This window comes from Arvicola amphibius, chromosome 1, assembly GCF_903992535.2.
Source record: "Arvicola amphibius chromosome 1, mArvAmp1.2, whole genome shotgun sequence".
Lineage (NCBI taxonomy): Eukaryota > Metazoa > Chordata > Mammalia > Rodentia > Cricetidae > Arvicola > Arvicola amphibius.
The window spans coordinates 197,018,557-197,034,336 of NC_052047.1; the positions used below are offsets into that span (position 1 = coordinate 197,018,557).

At 41.7% G+C, this 15,780-nt stretch overlaps 1 protein-coding gene across 1 annotated transcript in view; it reads left to right on the forward strand.

Annotated features, from left to right (window-relative positions):
• Atrnl1 (attractin like 1) overlaps positions 1 to 15,780 on the forward strand; it is a 545,233-nt gene that overhangs the window by 63,859 nt on the left and 465,594 nt on the right. The window contains exons 12-15 of the mRNA XM_042054482.1: positions 4,792 to 4,876; positions 7,440 to 7,648; positions 8,748 to 8,866; positions 14,929 to 15,061. Of these exons, the coding sequence (XP_041910416.1) occupies positions 4,792 to 4,876; positions 7,440 to 7,648; positions 8,748 to 8,866; positions 14,929 to 15,061 (546 nt within the window). The remainder of the gene's footprint in view (positions 1 to 4,791; positions 4,877 to 7,439; positions 7,649 to 8,747; positions 8,867 to 14,928; positions 15,062 to 15,780) is intronic.

The following is a 15,780-nucleotide window of genomic DNA, read 5'->3' on the forward strand; positions in this document are numbered from 1 at the left end:
GTGGTACAGTTGGGATTTGATTGTAATGTTTATGGCATGTTTGTATTTTACTGTGCCCGACCCACAAACTGAACAGGAAATAGTGACCTTAACATGGAGAGTCAGAGTCAAGGAGAGCAGCGAATGCCGCCTTCTTGTAACTTCTTTAAGCATTTGAGAGATTTGTGTTATGTCTGTGGGTATTAGTGTTTGTTTTTCCTTCAATAAAGGTCTCCTTTATAGCTCAGGTTGTCCTGAGTGCTGTCTGAAGCACAGGCTGGTCTCAAACTCACAGTGATCTTGTCACGGACTCTGAGTCCTGCTGTCGCAGATGTGAGCCACTGTACCTGACCAAAGATTGCTTTAAATAGGAAAATCACAAAGTAGTCTAGGAAGAAAGTAGGAACCAAGAGCGTTTGCACAGACTGCTGGTGGATGGGGTGGAGAAAGCAGTCATGAATATAGAGTCAGACAGTTTCACATCGAGCATTAGCAAATAGAATCCAGCCCCGTTTCAAATAGCGAGATATAACTAAGTAGGACTTATTCTGGAGATGAAGTTGTGATTAATTATCAAGGAACGTGTAAGTATAGCTTCTTACATGAAAACCGTGGGAGCCAACAGGGAATGCTGTTTATGTTAAACACAGTGAGATCGTCCAGTTTTGGAGAAGGCAGCGATGCCCACTGTGACTGTCAGAGAAGCTGCGGTTAAGATCACCGAGTCCACACTATGGTGTATTTAGATTAGGAAGGAAGTTTTGACTCCTAAAAGTATAAACAGACCTCATTCGATCACCAACAATTATAAGGTGGAAAACGTTTGGCAGCAGTAAGACATCTATTTTCCCATCACCAAAGTACTGAAGTTGTTAAATATTTTATTTCTATCTGCCTTGTTTCAACCCTTGTATATATACAACCTCCTTCCTTTCCAACCATGCTCTTAAAATTGACTCATAAAGCTCAGGGCTTAAAACAGTCGTTACCTCCTCATGTTGTATGTACGAGTGCTTTGCTTACATGTATGTCTGTGTACCACTTATGTGCCCGGTGCCTGCAGAGGCCAGAGAGGGCATCGGATGCCCTGGAGTGGGAGTTACAGACAGCTGGCAGTTGTCAGGTAGATGCTGGGAATCGAACCAGGACCCTTTAGAAGAGAGTCAGTGCTCTTAACTGCTGAGTCTCTCCAGTCCCAAGAATAGCATCAACAGAATTCTTACAGAATTATAGGTGTGTATTTTCATGGGATTTGTAGAAAAGTTAGCCAACAAATGCATTCTTACCTGCCTTATTTTCTGCATAGTCAGTAAATGAAATTAATATCAGGTCTTCAGCTCAAATTCGTCATATATATATATATATATATATATATATATATAAATATATCTGCATTGATAACTCGTTCTGATGGTGCAGTGTGCTAATATTTGAGTTTCAGACCAGTAGCTTTAACTTCTCGATCTTCCTTGTATTTAGTGTTTGGTTTGTAAACTAAATCCCTTGCAGCAGTGTGTTTCACAGATAAATTCCAAAGAATGTATTTTACTCTGATCTTTATTCTGTTGCTGTGGAGTGTATTTCTTTCCATTTAAAATAAAGTCTATAATTCTGTGTAGAATTTGTTTTGAATCATCTAAGTGTGAACTGATTATGGCAAGAGCGTGACTGGGCTGTTCTCAAAGTGTATTTTCTTTGGGCAGAAGGTGTGATTGCAGCTAAAGAGAATAACAGCGATTAAAAAAAAAATAAACCATGAGAAAAAAAAAACAATATAATAATCTTATCAACACACACACACAAAAAAAAGATTACAGCCAGAGTAGACTACATGCAAGCAAATTATATTGACCTGGTGTTGATGCTGATATATTCAGTTTGTTCTTAAACATCAAGCTGGTGTATTTGCATTGTTCTTTCTATCTGTTTTCACCATACAGTTACAGGTGTAGGATAGGCAGGCACGTTGGTGTGTCAGGCCACACGCTGGTGTGTCAGGCTGCACGCTGGTGTGACAGTATTGCACACCCGTGTGGCAGGCTGCACGTGTGACGCGAGGTTGGAGTTACCTGCTTACGCAGGGCACATGGTTCCCGTGATCTTGATCATTCTCATTTCATCTGCCATCTCCTCATTTTATTGAAGATGCTATCCACTCGGGATAGAAGATTCTGATTATATGGTCACTTGCTAGTCTGTGGCCTGTGCTGTCTACACAGAGTGCAGGACTAAAGGTCTGCCATTTGTCACTGCTGATGGTGTGACTGCAGACATGTGGATCCAGGGCATTGTGCGTCTCACACGAGCTTGTCACAGACTCCATATTCTACTCTTGTAGCGGTGCTGTCACCAGTGGCTGGGGGCTGGCTGGGTGACGTGACCTAGCCGCGTGCTGCTGTCAGTGTTCTGGACCTTAGCAGATGAGTACCCTCGCCCAGGAGTTTGGTCACAGCTCACTTCTGTGGCTGTCTTCTGCTCATGGCTGGACACGTTTTCCTAAATGTTGAATCTGCTGCCTTCAGAGTTCAGAGCAGGCTTGTGTGGTAGTGCGATCATTGTTTTACTCATCTGAATTTTAATAAGAGGGCATATTGCTCTTGGCCATCAAACCCTCATATATTTTAGCAATATGGAAAGTCTGTAGTTTTGTATATTTTACTATGTCGTTTGGCGTGCACCTGTCTTAATAAGGTCTGTATTGAATTGATTATTCTCAATATTCTGATCCTATTAGCACATATCAAAACAGTGTTATGTGTTTTCATTATATTGTAATACTATACTCCATAGAGCAAATTTTAATTGGTCTTAATAATAAAAACCCAGAGCCAGATATTAGGGGGTGAAAACTGAGAGATCAGAGAAGCAGAGCAGCCAGTCACTAGAGTTCTTAGGTCTCCCAGTGCTCAGACTGAGTAAGCAAGATCCTCTTCCTGTGAATCCTCAAATTGAATCCTGAGCTCCTGTCTCCTCCTGGCCTTTATTCCTGTCTCCACCCAGCCACATTCCCTCCTGTCTCTTGCTTACTCAGTATCACCACAATTCTCAATGCAGAGTTATAAATAATTAACAATATAAATTATGTTTACTGAATTGGGTGACTGACATCTGACTACCTGAATTCATTAGTTGACTCTGACATTCCCATCAGTTTTCTTCCTTGGAGCTTGTACCATGTATAGGTCACCCCCTTCCAAGACAAAGAATAATGTCTCAAAGTCATTTTAACGTGTTGTTTAAAATACTTATACGCCTAATTATGGAAAGACAAAAGTTATGACATAAATCTTATGCATGCTGCTTGACTTGTGTGGATGTAATTCTTCATTTATAGCAAGGCTTAAATACCTTAGTAGACTTGGTGAATTCTCATGAAGACTGTTTTTCAGTTATGTAGACAGGCCCCTCTTTCAGATTGAGAAGCTGAAAGGTAGTAACTGTCCTGAGACTGTACCCAGGTCCTGGGCACTGTTACAGTCAGTGTTTGCTGTGCTAATTTTAATGTTGTGCTAAGATGGTAGATTTCATTTTTTTAAACTTTTTAAAAAACAGTCTTTTTTCATTTTACATAACAATCTCAGTTCCTTCTCCCTCCCCTCCTTCCATCCCCTTCACCTTCCCCCACTCCCATTCACTCCTCAGAGCTGGTAAGGCTTCTTATGGGGGAGTCAACAAAATCTGACACATCACTTTTAGCAGGACAAAGCCACCCTTATAACTAGCCAGTTCAAACAGCAGGAATAAATCCTGGTCTCACTGCCAGTGACCCCACAACTGTCACCCACATTTTGAGGGCCTAGTTTGATCCCATGCAGGTGCCCCAGCTGCCAGTCTGGAGTCAGTGAGCTCCTGCTAGCTCAGGTCAGCTGTTTCTGTGGGACCCCATCATCTTCTTGACCCCTTTGCTCGTATTCTCACCCCTCCCTCTCTACATCTGGACTCTGGCAGCTCAGCCCAGTGCTCCGCTGTGGGTCTCTGCTCTGCTTCCATCAGTTGCTGGAGGAAGGTACTGTGGTGACATTTAAGATATTCATCAGTCTGACTACAGGGCAAGGCCAGTTTGGGTCCCCTCTCCTCTATTGCTTAGGGTCTTAGCTGGGTCATCTTTGTGGATTCCTGGGAATTTCCTTTCTCTTTACTTGATCTCCCTCTCCGTCCTTCCCCCATTGTGACTCTTCAGTTCCCTCATCTTTACTTCCCGCCTCCCCTCTCCCCTCCTTCTCTTCTACCCTTCCATCTCCTCTCACCCCAAGCTCTCAATTTTCTCAGAAGATCTTGTCTATTTCCCCTTCCCAGAGGATCCATGTATGTCTTTTTTAGGGTTCTCCGTGTTCCCCAGCTTCTCTGGGATCATGATTGTATGCATGAAAACTGTATTTGCTTCATTCCCTTTTTTCTCCCTCCAACTTCTTCTGTGTCCCGCTGCCTCTTCTTAAATATGCTATAATTTTTCTTTAACCTTTTTTCTTTCCATACTTCTATGTAACTGAATTATTATTTTAAAAACATTTTTAAATCTATGTTTTTGTTACATTGAAATATTCCTTCCAACATCAAAAAAGGTATTTTTCTTGAAACATATCATTAAATTAAATATTATAATGATTCCATTTTGGACATTGTGTCAGTGGACATTATGTGTCCAGTCTAATTCTCTGTGCATTCTGGGAATACATGATAGAGTTTCCGAGTGTGCGTCACAGTGGCCTTACAGGCTCTATTCTGCGAATTTGGTGTATGTAGTAAAGCCAAATCAGTGAAATGATCTCCAGACGTGAATGATGCTTACAGTTTCATCTTTCTTTATTTTAGCTTGTGATGAATGGAAAACGTTACCTAAACCAAATCTTCATAGAGACGTCAACAGATTTGGACACTCTGCCGTCGTCATCAATGGGTAAACTGTCATCTCAGAGGGTTGAAGCATCCGTGGGTAGACTGTCATCTCAGAGGGTGAAGCATCCGTGGGTAGACTGTCATCTCAGAGGGTTGGAACAGTTTCCTTGCATCCCCAGACGTTCTGATGTTCTCCCCACACTTTATGTGCATTGCTAACGACAGACAATTTCACAGCCTTTCCTTTTCCTGAGTACACTACAGTTTGCCAACCACATCCCCGAGTGCTCAGTTTTCTCTTGGCCTTAAGTTCTCTGGGCATATGGGTGTGGTTAAGGGAAGGTGCTGCAAGACAAGACTCCTAGTGAGGGCACTGGGTCCTCTTTGTTTTTCTTAATGATTCTTTGAAAAGACCTAAGGAAGAGGTGAGGGCTAGCCTCCTGTTCACACGCAGACACCTAGGGAAGAGGTGAGGGCTAGCCTCCTGTTCACATGCAGACACCTAGGGAAGAGGTGAGGGCTAGCCTCCTGTTCACACGCAGACACCTAGGGAAGAGGTGAGGGCTAGCCTCCTGTTCACACGCAGACACCTAGGGAAGAGGTGAGGGCTAGCCTCCTGTTCACACGCAGACACCTAGGGAAGAGGTGAGGGCTAGCCTCCTGTTCACACGCAGACACCTAGGGAAGAGGTGAGGGCTAGCCTCCTGTTCACACGCAGACACCTAGGGAAGAGGTGAGGGCTAGCCTCCTGTTCACACGCAGACACCTAGGGAAGAGGTGAGGGCTAGCCTCCTGTTCACACGCAGACACCTAGGGAAGAGGTGAGGGCTAGCCTCCTGTTCCACACACAGACACGTAAGGAAGAGGTGAGGGCTAGCCTCCTTTTCCACACGCAGACACCTAGGGAAGAGATGGGGGCTAGCCTCCTGTTCCACACTCAAACATGTAAGGAAGAGGTGAGGGCTAGCCTCCTTTTCCACACGCAGACACCTAGGGAAGAGGTGAGGGCTAGCCTCCTGTCCACACGCAGACACCTAGGGAAGAGGTGAGGGCTAGCCTCCTGTTCACACGCAGACACCTAGGGAAGAGGTGAGGGCTAGCCTCCTGTTCACACGCAGACACCTAGGGAAGAGGTGAGGGCTAGCCTCCTTTTCCACACGCAGACACCTAAGGAAGAGGTGAGGGCTAGCCTCCTGTTCCACACGCAGAGGAAGTGAGAATCAGGTTCTCAGTGTACCTCTGCCACTAACCACGCTGTGTGAATTTTGATGTCTGTAATATTGACCCCCCTGGACCTTAATGTCTGTGCATCTTTTGGAAATTGGAGTACAGGATTAAATTATGGTCTCCTCTTAAGTTTATATAAATATTTTGTTTCATTTATTTTTTGGATGAGTTCTCATTTTCTAGTCTAGCCATACTGGAGCTGTGCTAGTATTGAACTAATGACAATCCTCCTGTCTCAGCCACCGGAGTGCTATGATTATAAGCATGAGGCACCATACCCAGAAAATTGGTATGGCTTTTGTTTCATTAACAAGAATTTGTTAATTTGGATCTGCATGATAGTAAATAATCTACAGCTCCTTCAGTAGCTTGAAATGCTTAACTCAGAGTAATGCCTTTATAAATTTATTATTACCTTAGCCAGTTACATATGGTTTCCTGCCATTGCCATACAATGGATTATTATCCACAATGAAATTTTGTAACGGACATGGATTGGCTGTAAAAATAATAATAAGTGAAATTTGTGTGAATCCTAAAATGCCTAGGTTTTATTATGGAAAGTAGGGTTTGAATTTGATTTTCTTTGTTTAATATTAAAAATAATTCTTCAAGCATTTGGACTGTTTTCTTTTTCATGGCCATGGTAGTTCATAGATGACAGTTAGGTTGTTTGGGGTCTGCGAATGTCGTTGTTGTTACTGTCAGCTCTGGAGTGTGGTGGTGCTCGCTCCATTATGGGATGGGAGTGTGGCAGTCTTGTCTCACTATCTGACTACATCCTGTCTCTGGCCTGGCCTGAGCGGCAGTTCCGGGCTCGCATAGGGATGCATGTCCCACCCTGAAACAGGGTCATGGGTTCAAGGCCGGAAGACACAAGTTTCAGAATGGCTCAGGATACACTGTCAGACACAACATATCAGAACAAAACCAACAACGTCAGCAAACAAAATCTCCAAGTCAATATAGAAAGAAGTGGTAAATCGAGGTAGTAACTCCAAAGTGTACCTTAACATTTATAAGTGACCATAATACTATTATATATTATTATATCATAAAAGATTCTTTCCTACTTTAGTAAGCTGGTAATTTTTTCTGATGAAAGGAATGTTACATTCTTGATCCTTTTCTTACATTAATATAAGCATGCCTGGAAATTGAATGTTTCTATAAAGCATTAAGCTCTGTACTACATTGAAAAATCATTAAGAAAATGTTATGGAAGTTAATCTGCTTTTACATCATACTGTACATGGGAAACATGATCTTTGAGGAAACATTAGCTCCAAGCACAGCCGTTTAGAATGTGGGGATGTGATTAGACCTGTTCTTCAGACGAGCTCGTCAGGATACCTAGCCTTGTTCTGCTAAGATGCCCTCTCTTCCCTGCTTTCTAGGTCAATGTACATATTTGGAGGATTCTCTAGCGTGCTCCTGAGTGACATCCTTGTGTACAAGCCTCCAAACTGCAGAGCCTTCCGAGACGAAGAGCGCTGTAGAAATGCTGGCCCAGGGATAAAATGCGTGTGGAATAAGAACCACTGTGAATCTTGGGAGACTGGGAATATGAACAATATTCTCAGAGCAAAGTGTCCCCCTAAGACAGGTGAGGCGCTTTCCTGCCTTTCTGGTTTAAAAGCTTTTCCATGTATTTAAAAGTAGAATTGATTTTGCTTATGCTTATATGAGGTTCCCCATTTTATAAATTAAAAATATAATCTTCTAATCATGGAGTCTGATACTTTAATAATCATTTATTTTCTTTGTTTTAGTTTTTTAATCTGGATGGAAATATTTTATGTGTAATGTGAATTATTTTCTAGTTCATTTTTTTTCTTCTTTGAGACAGCGTTTCTCTGTAGCTTTGAAGCCTGTCCTGGAACTAGCTCTTGTAGACCAGCCTGGCCTCGAACTCACAGAGATCCGCCTGCCACTGTCTCCCGAGTGCTGGGATTAAAGGCGTATGCCACCACTGCCCGCTCTGTTGTACATGTTAAATTATTCTTTTTTTTTTGCCAAGCTGTGACTGTTTTTTTTGCCATAAATTATTCTTAAGTATGTAATTTCTCAGAAATAATGTTTGCTTTAAAGAAATGAAGGTGAAATGTTATGTTTTTGTTTTCCTCTTGAATTTTCGCAAAGCCATATTATACAATTAATTTTTTCTTTTTTGAGATAAAAATTATTTCATTGTAATGAATTCATAGATAAAATATCACAACAAGATTAACTCTATACATGCCATGAGATTGTGATGATGTGGATCTTTTCTTAGACTTTTAGTTTTGTATTATGATGTTTGAATAAATAGCTAGAGTTATGAAAAATGAGCAGGGAATATTTTTATTTATGATTTGTATGACATATTTCTGCTGATAGGACTTTAATATGTTTTGGTGTGGCAAGTACTAAACATTTTCAGATTTTGCTACTCTATCACATTGGGTCTCTAGGTTTCTTTACAGTCATAAAGTCCGTGTTTCATTTGGATGTATACTATTGGTAAGTTCCTTCTCTCTTTCTGAGCGAGTAAAGTTAAAATGTGTCCTGTAAATATAGACCACAGTTGGCTTAATTCTGGAGACCTTGCTCTGCTACTGCTTTTTCTTTTTCAAGTGATCCTTGAGTGGATACGTGGATGTGTGCATTACGAACGCTGACATTTTCTTCTTAGGGTAACATGTTCTCTCCCCTTTATGCTGCAGCTGCTCCTGATGACAGATGTCACCGATATGCAGACTGTGCCAGCTGCACCGCCAACACAAACGGGTGCCAGTGGTGCGATGATAAGAAGTGCATTTCAGCAAGCAGTAACTGCAGCATGGTCAGTGTCTGCGGCGATGACGTGGAGACTTACTAATTATGAATGCTTGGTCTCAGCTTAGGCTTGTCTCACTGGTTCTTATAACTTACATTAATCCATATTTTTATTAATTTACGTTCTACCACGTGGATTTTACCTCTCTTCATTCTGTGTGTCCAACTTGTTAAGCATCTCCATGGTGTCTCCACTGTAGCTCCTTCTTCCCAGAGTTCTCTCTGTTCACTGACATCCCGCCTACACCTCCTGTCTAGCCATTGGTTGTTTAGTTTTTATTAAACCAATCACAACGATACATTTTCATACACTGGTGATCTGGCTGTGCATGGTAGCATATGCCATTAACGCCAGCACTCAGGCAGAAGCAGGTAGATATCTGTGAGTTCAGGTCTACACAGTAAGTTCCAGGACAGCCAGGGCTACATAGTGAGACTCTGTCTTAACACCCCCTCAATAAACAAGAAAGGAAGATGTAAGTAATCACTCACATCTTGGCACATAGTAATTAGCCTTTATATAGCTTTTTGGTCAAAAGTACCGGCCTGTGTTCTGTTTTATAGCTTGCAATTTTTAATGTTTGTATTTCATGAATGAGACTGAAAGTTTTCCAGTATTTATGGTATATACCCTCTATCTTCAATGCTGTCTTTATGTTCTTTACTGTGCTGATGGAGTCACAGTTATGTAGATAGATAGTAATGACATAGACTACCTACATGGTTGTCCTGTCAGACACACAGCAGCTGTGTGGTGTTGTCTGTTGCTTGCACATGTTATCTTTAAATTATACCACAATATTGATAGCCCTAGTTCTATTTTTTTTTTAAATAGGATTCCTTGTCTCAACTGAAGCTAGTTTTGTTTCATAGCTAACCTTTAGCACCAATTTTGATTATCACAACTGTGAGACTGCTGTTCACATTTAGAATGCAGAGGCTTAACACTCAAAAGCTGTAGAGCAGCCTTCCCACACCACCAGTGCACATAACAACAACCTTCCCATACCACCAGTGCACAGAACAACAATCTTCCCACACCACCAGTGCACATAACAATAGCCTTCCCACACCACCAGTGCACATAACAACAACCTTCCCACACCAGCAGTGCACATAACAACAACCTTCCCACAGCACCAGTGCACATAACAACAGCCTTCCCACAGCACCAGTGCCCAGACAACAGCCTTCCCACACCACCAGTGCCCAGAACAACAGCCTTCCCACACCACCAGTGCCCAGAACAACAACCTTCCCACACCACCAGTGCCCAGAACAACAGCCTTCCCACACCACCAGTGCCCAGAACAACAGCCTTCCCACACCACCAGTGCACATAACAACAACCTTCCCACACTACCAGTGCACATAACAACAACCTTCCCAAACCAGCAGTGCCCAGAACAACAACCTTCCCACACCCCCAGTGCCCAGAACAACAGCCTTCCCACACCAGCAGTGCACATAACAACAGCCTTCCCACACCACCAGTACACATAACAACAGCCTTCCCACACCAGCAGTGCCCAGAACAACAGCCTTTGTACAGCAATAATTTTCTGACTTAAAATATCAATATTATTGGACTCCTATTTTAGGTGAAACAATACTGTTGAAAAATTATAAAATTAGTACTTACGATTTGAAATATAGTGAAAACTTATCCTATATCATGTTGTTTTAAACAAACTCTCAGCTGTTCGAGAGGCTGGGGTGAAAGCCTGCTGGCTCATAGAGGCAGAGAGCACCAGCTGCCCTTCCTCCTCTGCTGACATCCCGTGCACCTCCTGCCTTCTCCTCCAACTGAGTGTTCTTCTCTCCCACTTCCCGTGTCTCTCCATCTCTCCTCCTGACTCCCTCTAACTCTGTGGCCTTTTCTTAATCCTACCTTACTTCACTTCCTGTCAACTGGTTGCTTGCTCTGCTCCTTGACCTATGGTTGACTTGGATGTCAATTTGTGAATTTGGGGATACAAACATTCAGTCCATACTGTCTTCAACCATTTTCTCCAGCAAGGCCACACCTGCTAATTGTTGCCACCCTCAGTGGGTCTCTAGGGGCCATTTTCTTTCAAACCACCACAAAGCCCTTTAAATTTTTTGTGTGTATGTATATATTTAGATAACTATACTGGGGCTGGAGAGGTGGATTGGTGGTTAAGAATATTGGCTGTTCTTCCAGAGGACCCGGGTTTAATTCCCAGCACCCACGTAGCAGCTCACAACTGTCTATAATCCCAGTTTCAGGGGATCCAACATCCTCAAACAGAAAATTGTGCACATAAAATAAAAATAAATAAATAAAAGTATAAATAATAATAATAATAAAAAGGAATAGATAACTATACTTACATCTGAGAAATTAAATTATGTAAATTGTTCACAATCATTTGTCTTATATTGCATCCCTTTGCTTGATTTCATTTTTGACGCTGTGCTCACCAGGGTGACTTGGATGACCTAGTGTGAGCGAGCAGATGGTGCTCTCCTAGGACTTAGAATTCTGTTGTAATTCGTCTTTCAGGCTTTCATCAGAGTGTCTAGTGAGTAAGCCAAACTGAATGCTAATGGCCACCTAGAGTTCTAGGGGAACTTAGTCAAATTATGAGCAGTGATGTCCTGTTTCATTATTTAGCCATATATTGCAAGTTGCATATTTGGGCACTAATGCATCAGAAATCTGTTTGCTTTTCATGGATTTACGTTTTGCATTTATAACTAAATAGATCAAGAGTTGAAACAGTAATGGTTCCTCTCCATTGCCTGATTACTGATATATAAGTAAAGATCGGAACAGTAACGGCCACTCTCCATTGCCTGATTACTGATTTGCCTTTGGGTCATTAGGTAAGCAGTATGAGTTTTGATCGAGACAGTGCTCAGCTTTATTCTCTCACTGATTTTCTTGGCTTGCTGTATGTGACTGAAACAGAACCTCATCTTCTCTTGTTATTCCTGTCAACGAATGGTCTGTTAGTGAGGCGCACAGAGTCACCAAGTGTGGGCTCTAACGTGTGTGTTAGTGAGGAGCACAGAGTCACCAAGTGTGGGCTCTAACGTGTGTGTTAGTGAGGAGCACGGAGTCACCAAGTGTGGGCTCTAACGTGTGTGTTAGTGAGGAGCACGGAGTCACCAAGTGTGGGCTCTAACGTGTGTGTTAGTGAGGAGCACGGAGTCACCAAGTGTGGGCTCTAACGTGTGTGTTAGTGAGGAGCACGGAGTCACCAAGTGTGGGCTCTAACGTGTGTGTTAGTGAGGAGCACGGAGTCACCAAGTGTGGGCTCTAACGTGTGTGTTAGTGAGGAGCACGGAGTCACCAAGTGTGGGCTCTAACGTGTGTGTTAGTGAGGAGCACGGAGTCACCAAGTGTGGGCTCTAACGTGTGTGTTAGTGAGGAGCACGGAGTCACCAAGTGTGGGCTCTAACGTGTGTGTTAGTGAGGAGCACGGAGTCACCAAGTGTGGGCTCTAACATAGCTGGGGATCTGAGAGTTCTAAGTTGCTGCTGTGTCTGTGTTCTCTTACTCCCATTGTCATTTTCATAGATTTATATTTAATAATTCAAGTAAAGTTTTTTGTTTAGCAAGTGTGTTAAATTCTTTTAATGATCATATAGAATAATGCTAGAATTTATGTGATATATGAAAACAAAATACCTTGAATAAATAATAAAATTTGACATGAAGTGAGTTTACTTGTTCCTGAAGGAGATGTGGGGTTGAATAACTCACAGATGAAATGACAAAAATGTGTCTGGATTTCTTTCTTAAGGACAAGCAAGTTAAACATGATATGTATATTATATCTCTTATCATGTAGTAAATATATCTTTTAGAGAAATTAGTATTTGGCTCAGGAGATGACTTAGTGGGTAAAGCACTTGCTGTGTGAGTACTGGGACCTGCACTGAGTCCCAAAGACTCGTAAAGTCAAAGCCAGGCAAGATAGCGTGCAACGCTAACCCCAGTGCTGCACAGACGGGAGGTGAGACCGGAGACTTCCAGCTCGTTAGTGTGCACAGCGGAACAACAGCGAGACTCTGCCCCACACACGGTGGACAGCAAGGGCCGGCACATGGGTTGTTCTCTGATCACAACACACACCACTGCTTGTACATCTGAACTCACATACACATGCATGCACACACAAAGACATTAATACTTCAGTCTTGGAGGTGACTGTAGTGCATTTCAAATATTTATTTTGTGCTGACTGGTTTTGTGTTAACACAAGCTGGTATCGTTTTGGAGCGGGAACCTCAAATGAGGAAATGTCCCCGCTGCATAGCCCGTGAGAAAGCTTGCAGTGTGTTTCCACGATTGATGTTGATGTGGGAAAGTCCCACTCACTGTGAGTGTTCCCACTCTTGGGATGGTCATTCTGGGCACTATGCAGGCTGAGCGAGCTGTGAGGAACAAGCCAGTAAACACTCTTCCTCAGGTCCCTGCCTGACTTCCTTTGATGATGACAATGGTGGGGACATGCAAGCCCAAATAATCCCTTTCATTCCCAGGTTGCTCTTGGCCATGGTGTTTGATCCAAGGAGTAAAAACCTTAGCTAAAATGCTCACATGCCTGTGTGTGCTCGTGCATATGTGTGTGTCAGGCAGAGGGCAGTGCGCAGAATCTGTTCCTTTCTCCCTCTCTGTGTTCTGGGGATTGAACTAAGATCGTCAAGCTTTGCAGCAAGCCTCCGTGCTCACTGAACCATCTCACATGCCATAGTGCATTTTATAAAGGAAGTACAATATTTTACCAATAAATATTTGGTGCGTGGTATTAAACTACCTAAAATATTTGTACAGTTGTTAATATGAGATAGTTGTATCTTAATTTTAACTTTTAGCATTAGTGACTGAAGTTTGATGTAAGCAATTCTCTTTATAGACACTAAGATTGGGTGTGTTGCTCAAAATATGTAATTAAGTCCATTCCAGTATTTTCCTGATATATACATTTGGTCACTGAATGTCTCATGATCCCAGTTTTAAAGTTTGTATTCATGAGTAGTTTTTAATCAGACAGTTGTGTTTTTCTGTTGTGAAGTAGCCAGTCACAGGTGTTATTTTTCAATATTGATCCCCAGCCTTTAACTTCTAATTGCTAAAATTAGTAGAAATATGGTTTTATAATGTAGTAAGATTGAAAAAAAAGTAACACTGCAGTTTTCTTTGTAGTCCCTATGAAGAAAGTATAGCACTCACAGGGAGACATTAAGTAGTTACACCCATTATTAGTTTAAATCCTTATAATAATTTCTCTTTTTGTATTATAAAAGATTTGAAACTGTTTTGCTAGTTATTCAGCTTCATTTTCGTGATGGTTTCATTAAGAATAAAACCATTTCATGCTATTAGTAGACTGTGAATCCACATACTCACTTCGAGATTTGTTTTCAGATGAACTAAAAGTTTCCCTTTTCAAATTTCAAATTACTTAATTTCCGCAGTATTCTCCAATTTTCAGAACTCATTAAAATTCTAAGAACAGCAATTTGCTGTCTTAAATGAAAAAAAATACAGGCAAACAAAATTCAGTAGAGTTATTTAAGCAAAGAACAATTCATGAATTGTATGGCATGCCTCCTGAACCGTTAGAGACTCGGGGAACTCCTTCCATTTTTCCCTGAGACCAGACAAAAGACATAGAGGCAAAACAAATAAGCAGTAAGAACCACAGGAAAATCCAAGTGATCTACGAAGAAACAGCTCAGTTTGTTACAGTGGCATTTGCCTTAGATGGACACGGTCTTATCATCGGCATGCTGTGATTGATAAAGCTTGCTTGCTATGGTTACCTCAGACTTAATATCTGCTAAAGGATGTTCTGATCAGTATATATAGCTCACACACTAAGTTATATTGCAGCTTACCATGTGAAACAGTAGATTTAAGCCAAATTTATTTGAAAAGTAATGCAATAATTAAGAGAAATTACAATTCAGTAGAATTGGGTTCAGAGATATAAACATTTTAAAGTTCAACAGGGTCTTAAAATTTTGTGATGTTTAAGAATCCTTGTTTGTTCAGTTGTGAAAAGTAACGTGTTTTGTCTTTCACTTCCCTAGTCTGTCAGAAACTACACCAAATGCCATGTAAGGAATGAGCAGATTTGCAACAAGCTCACAAGCTGTAAAAGCTGTTCACTGAACTTGAACTGCCATTGGGATCAGAGGCAGCAGGAATGTCAGGCTTGGCCAGGTAAATGTTTCATGATTTGATAAATGAGTTTTTTATTCTGTAGACAATATTACTATCATCATCTATGGGTATAGCAAAAAGTCATCAGGAGTTAGTTTAAAACCTGTCCATTAAGCAAAATAATAGTAATGGATTCTCCGCTAGAGCCTCTGACTTGTCTCGGTATAGGTTCTGGAACCAGCTATGGTGCCAAGTATGGCTTTTATCTTGCGGAGTGGGACATAGATCCAACGTGATTGGTCAACCCTGTCTAGTCATGCTCACTATTGTACCAGGGTTCTCTTGTGCTGGGACACTCATTTTTGTAACTAGAAGAGAGCACAGTTTTGTAGGGATATCTCATTTTTATTTTAATAAATAAAGCCTGCCTGGGGATCAGGAAAGTAAAGCAGCACCACTGGCCAGCCTTACAGACCAGGCAGTGGGGACACACACCTTAATCCCAGAACTAGAGAGGAACATAAGATGGGAGGAGACAGCTCTCAGGCTCAGTTCATTCTGAGATTCCTGGAGTCAGGAGCACCATTTTGGACTGAGGTAGAGGTAAGATCCATTGGCTGACTATTTTGCTTTTCTGACCTTCAGGTTGAATTCCAATTTCTGTCTCTGAGTTTTTATTAATTATGCATCAGATTGGTGCTCAACATGGGTCCCAAACTCATGACTTTGGGATTAAGAGCCCCATGCTCTCCCAATAAATAATAATTAAAAATAAATTG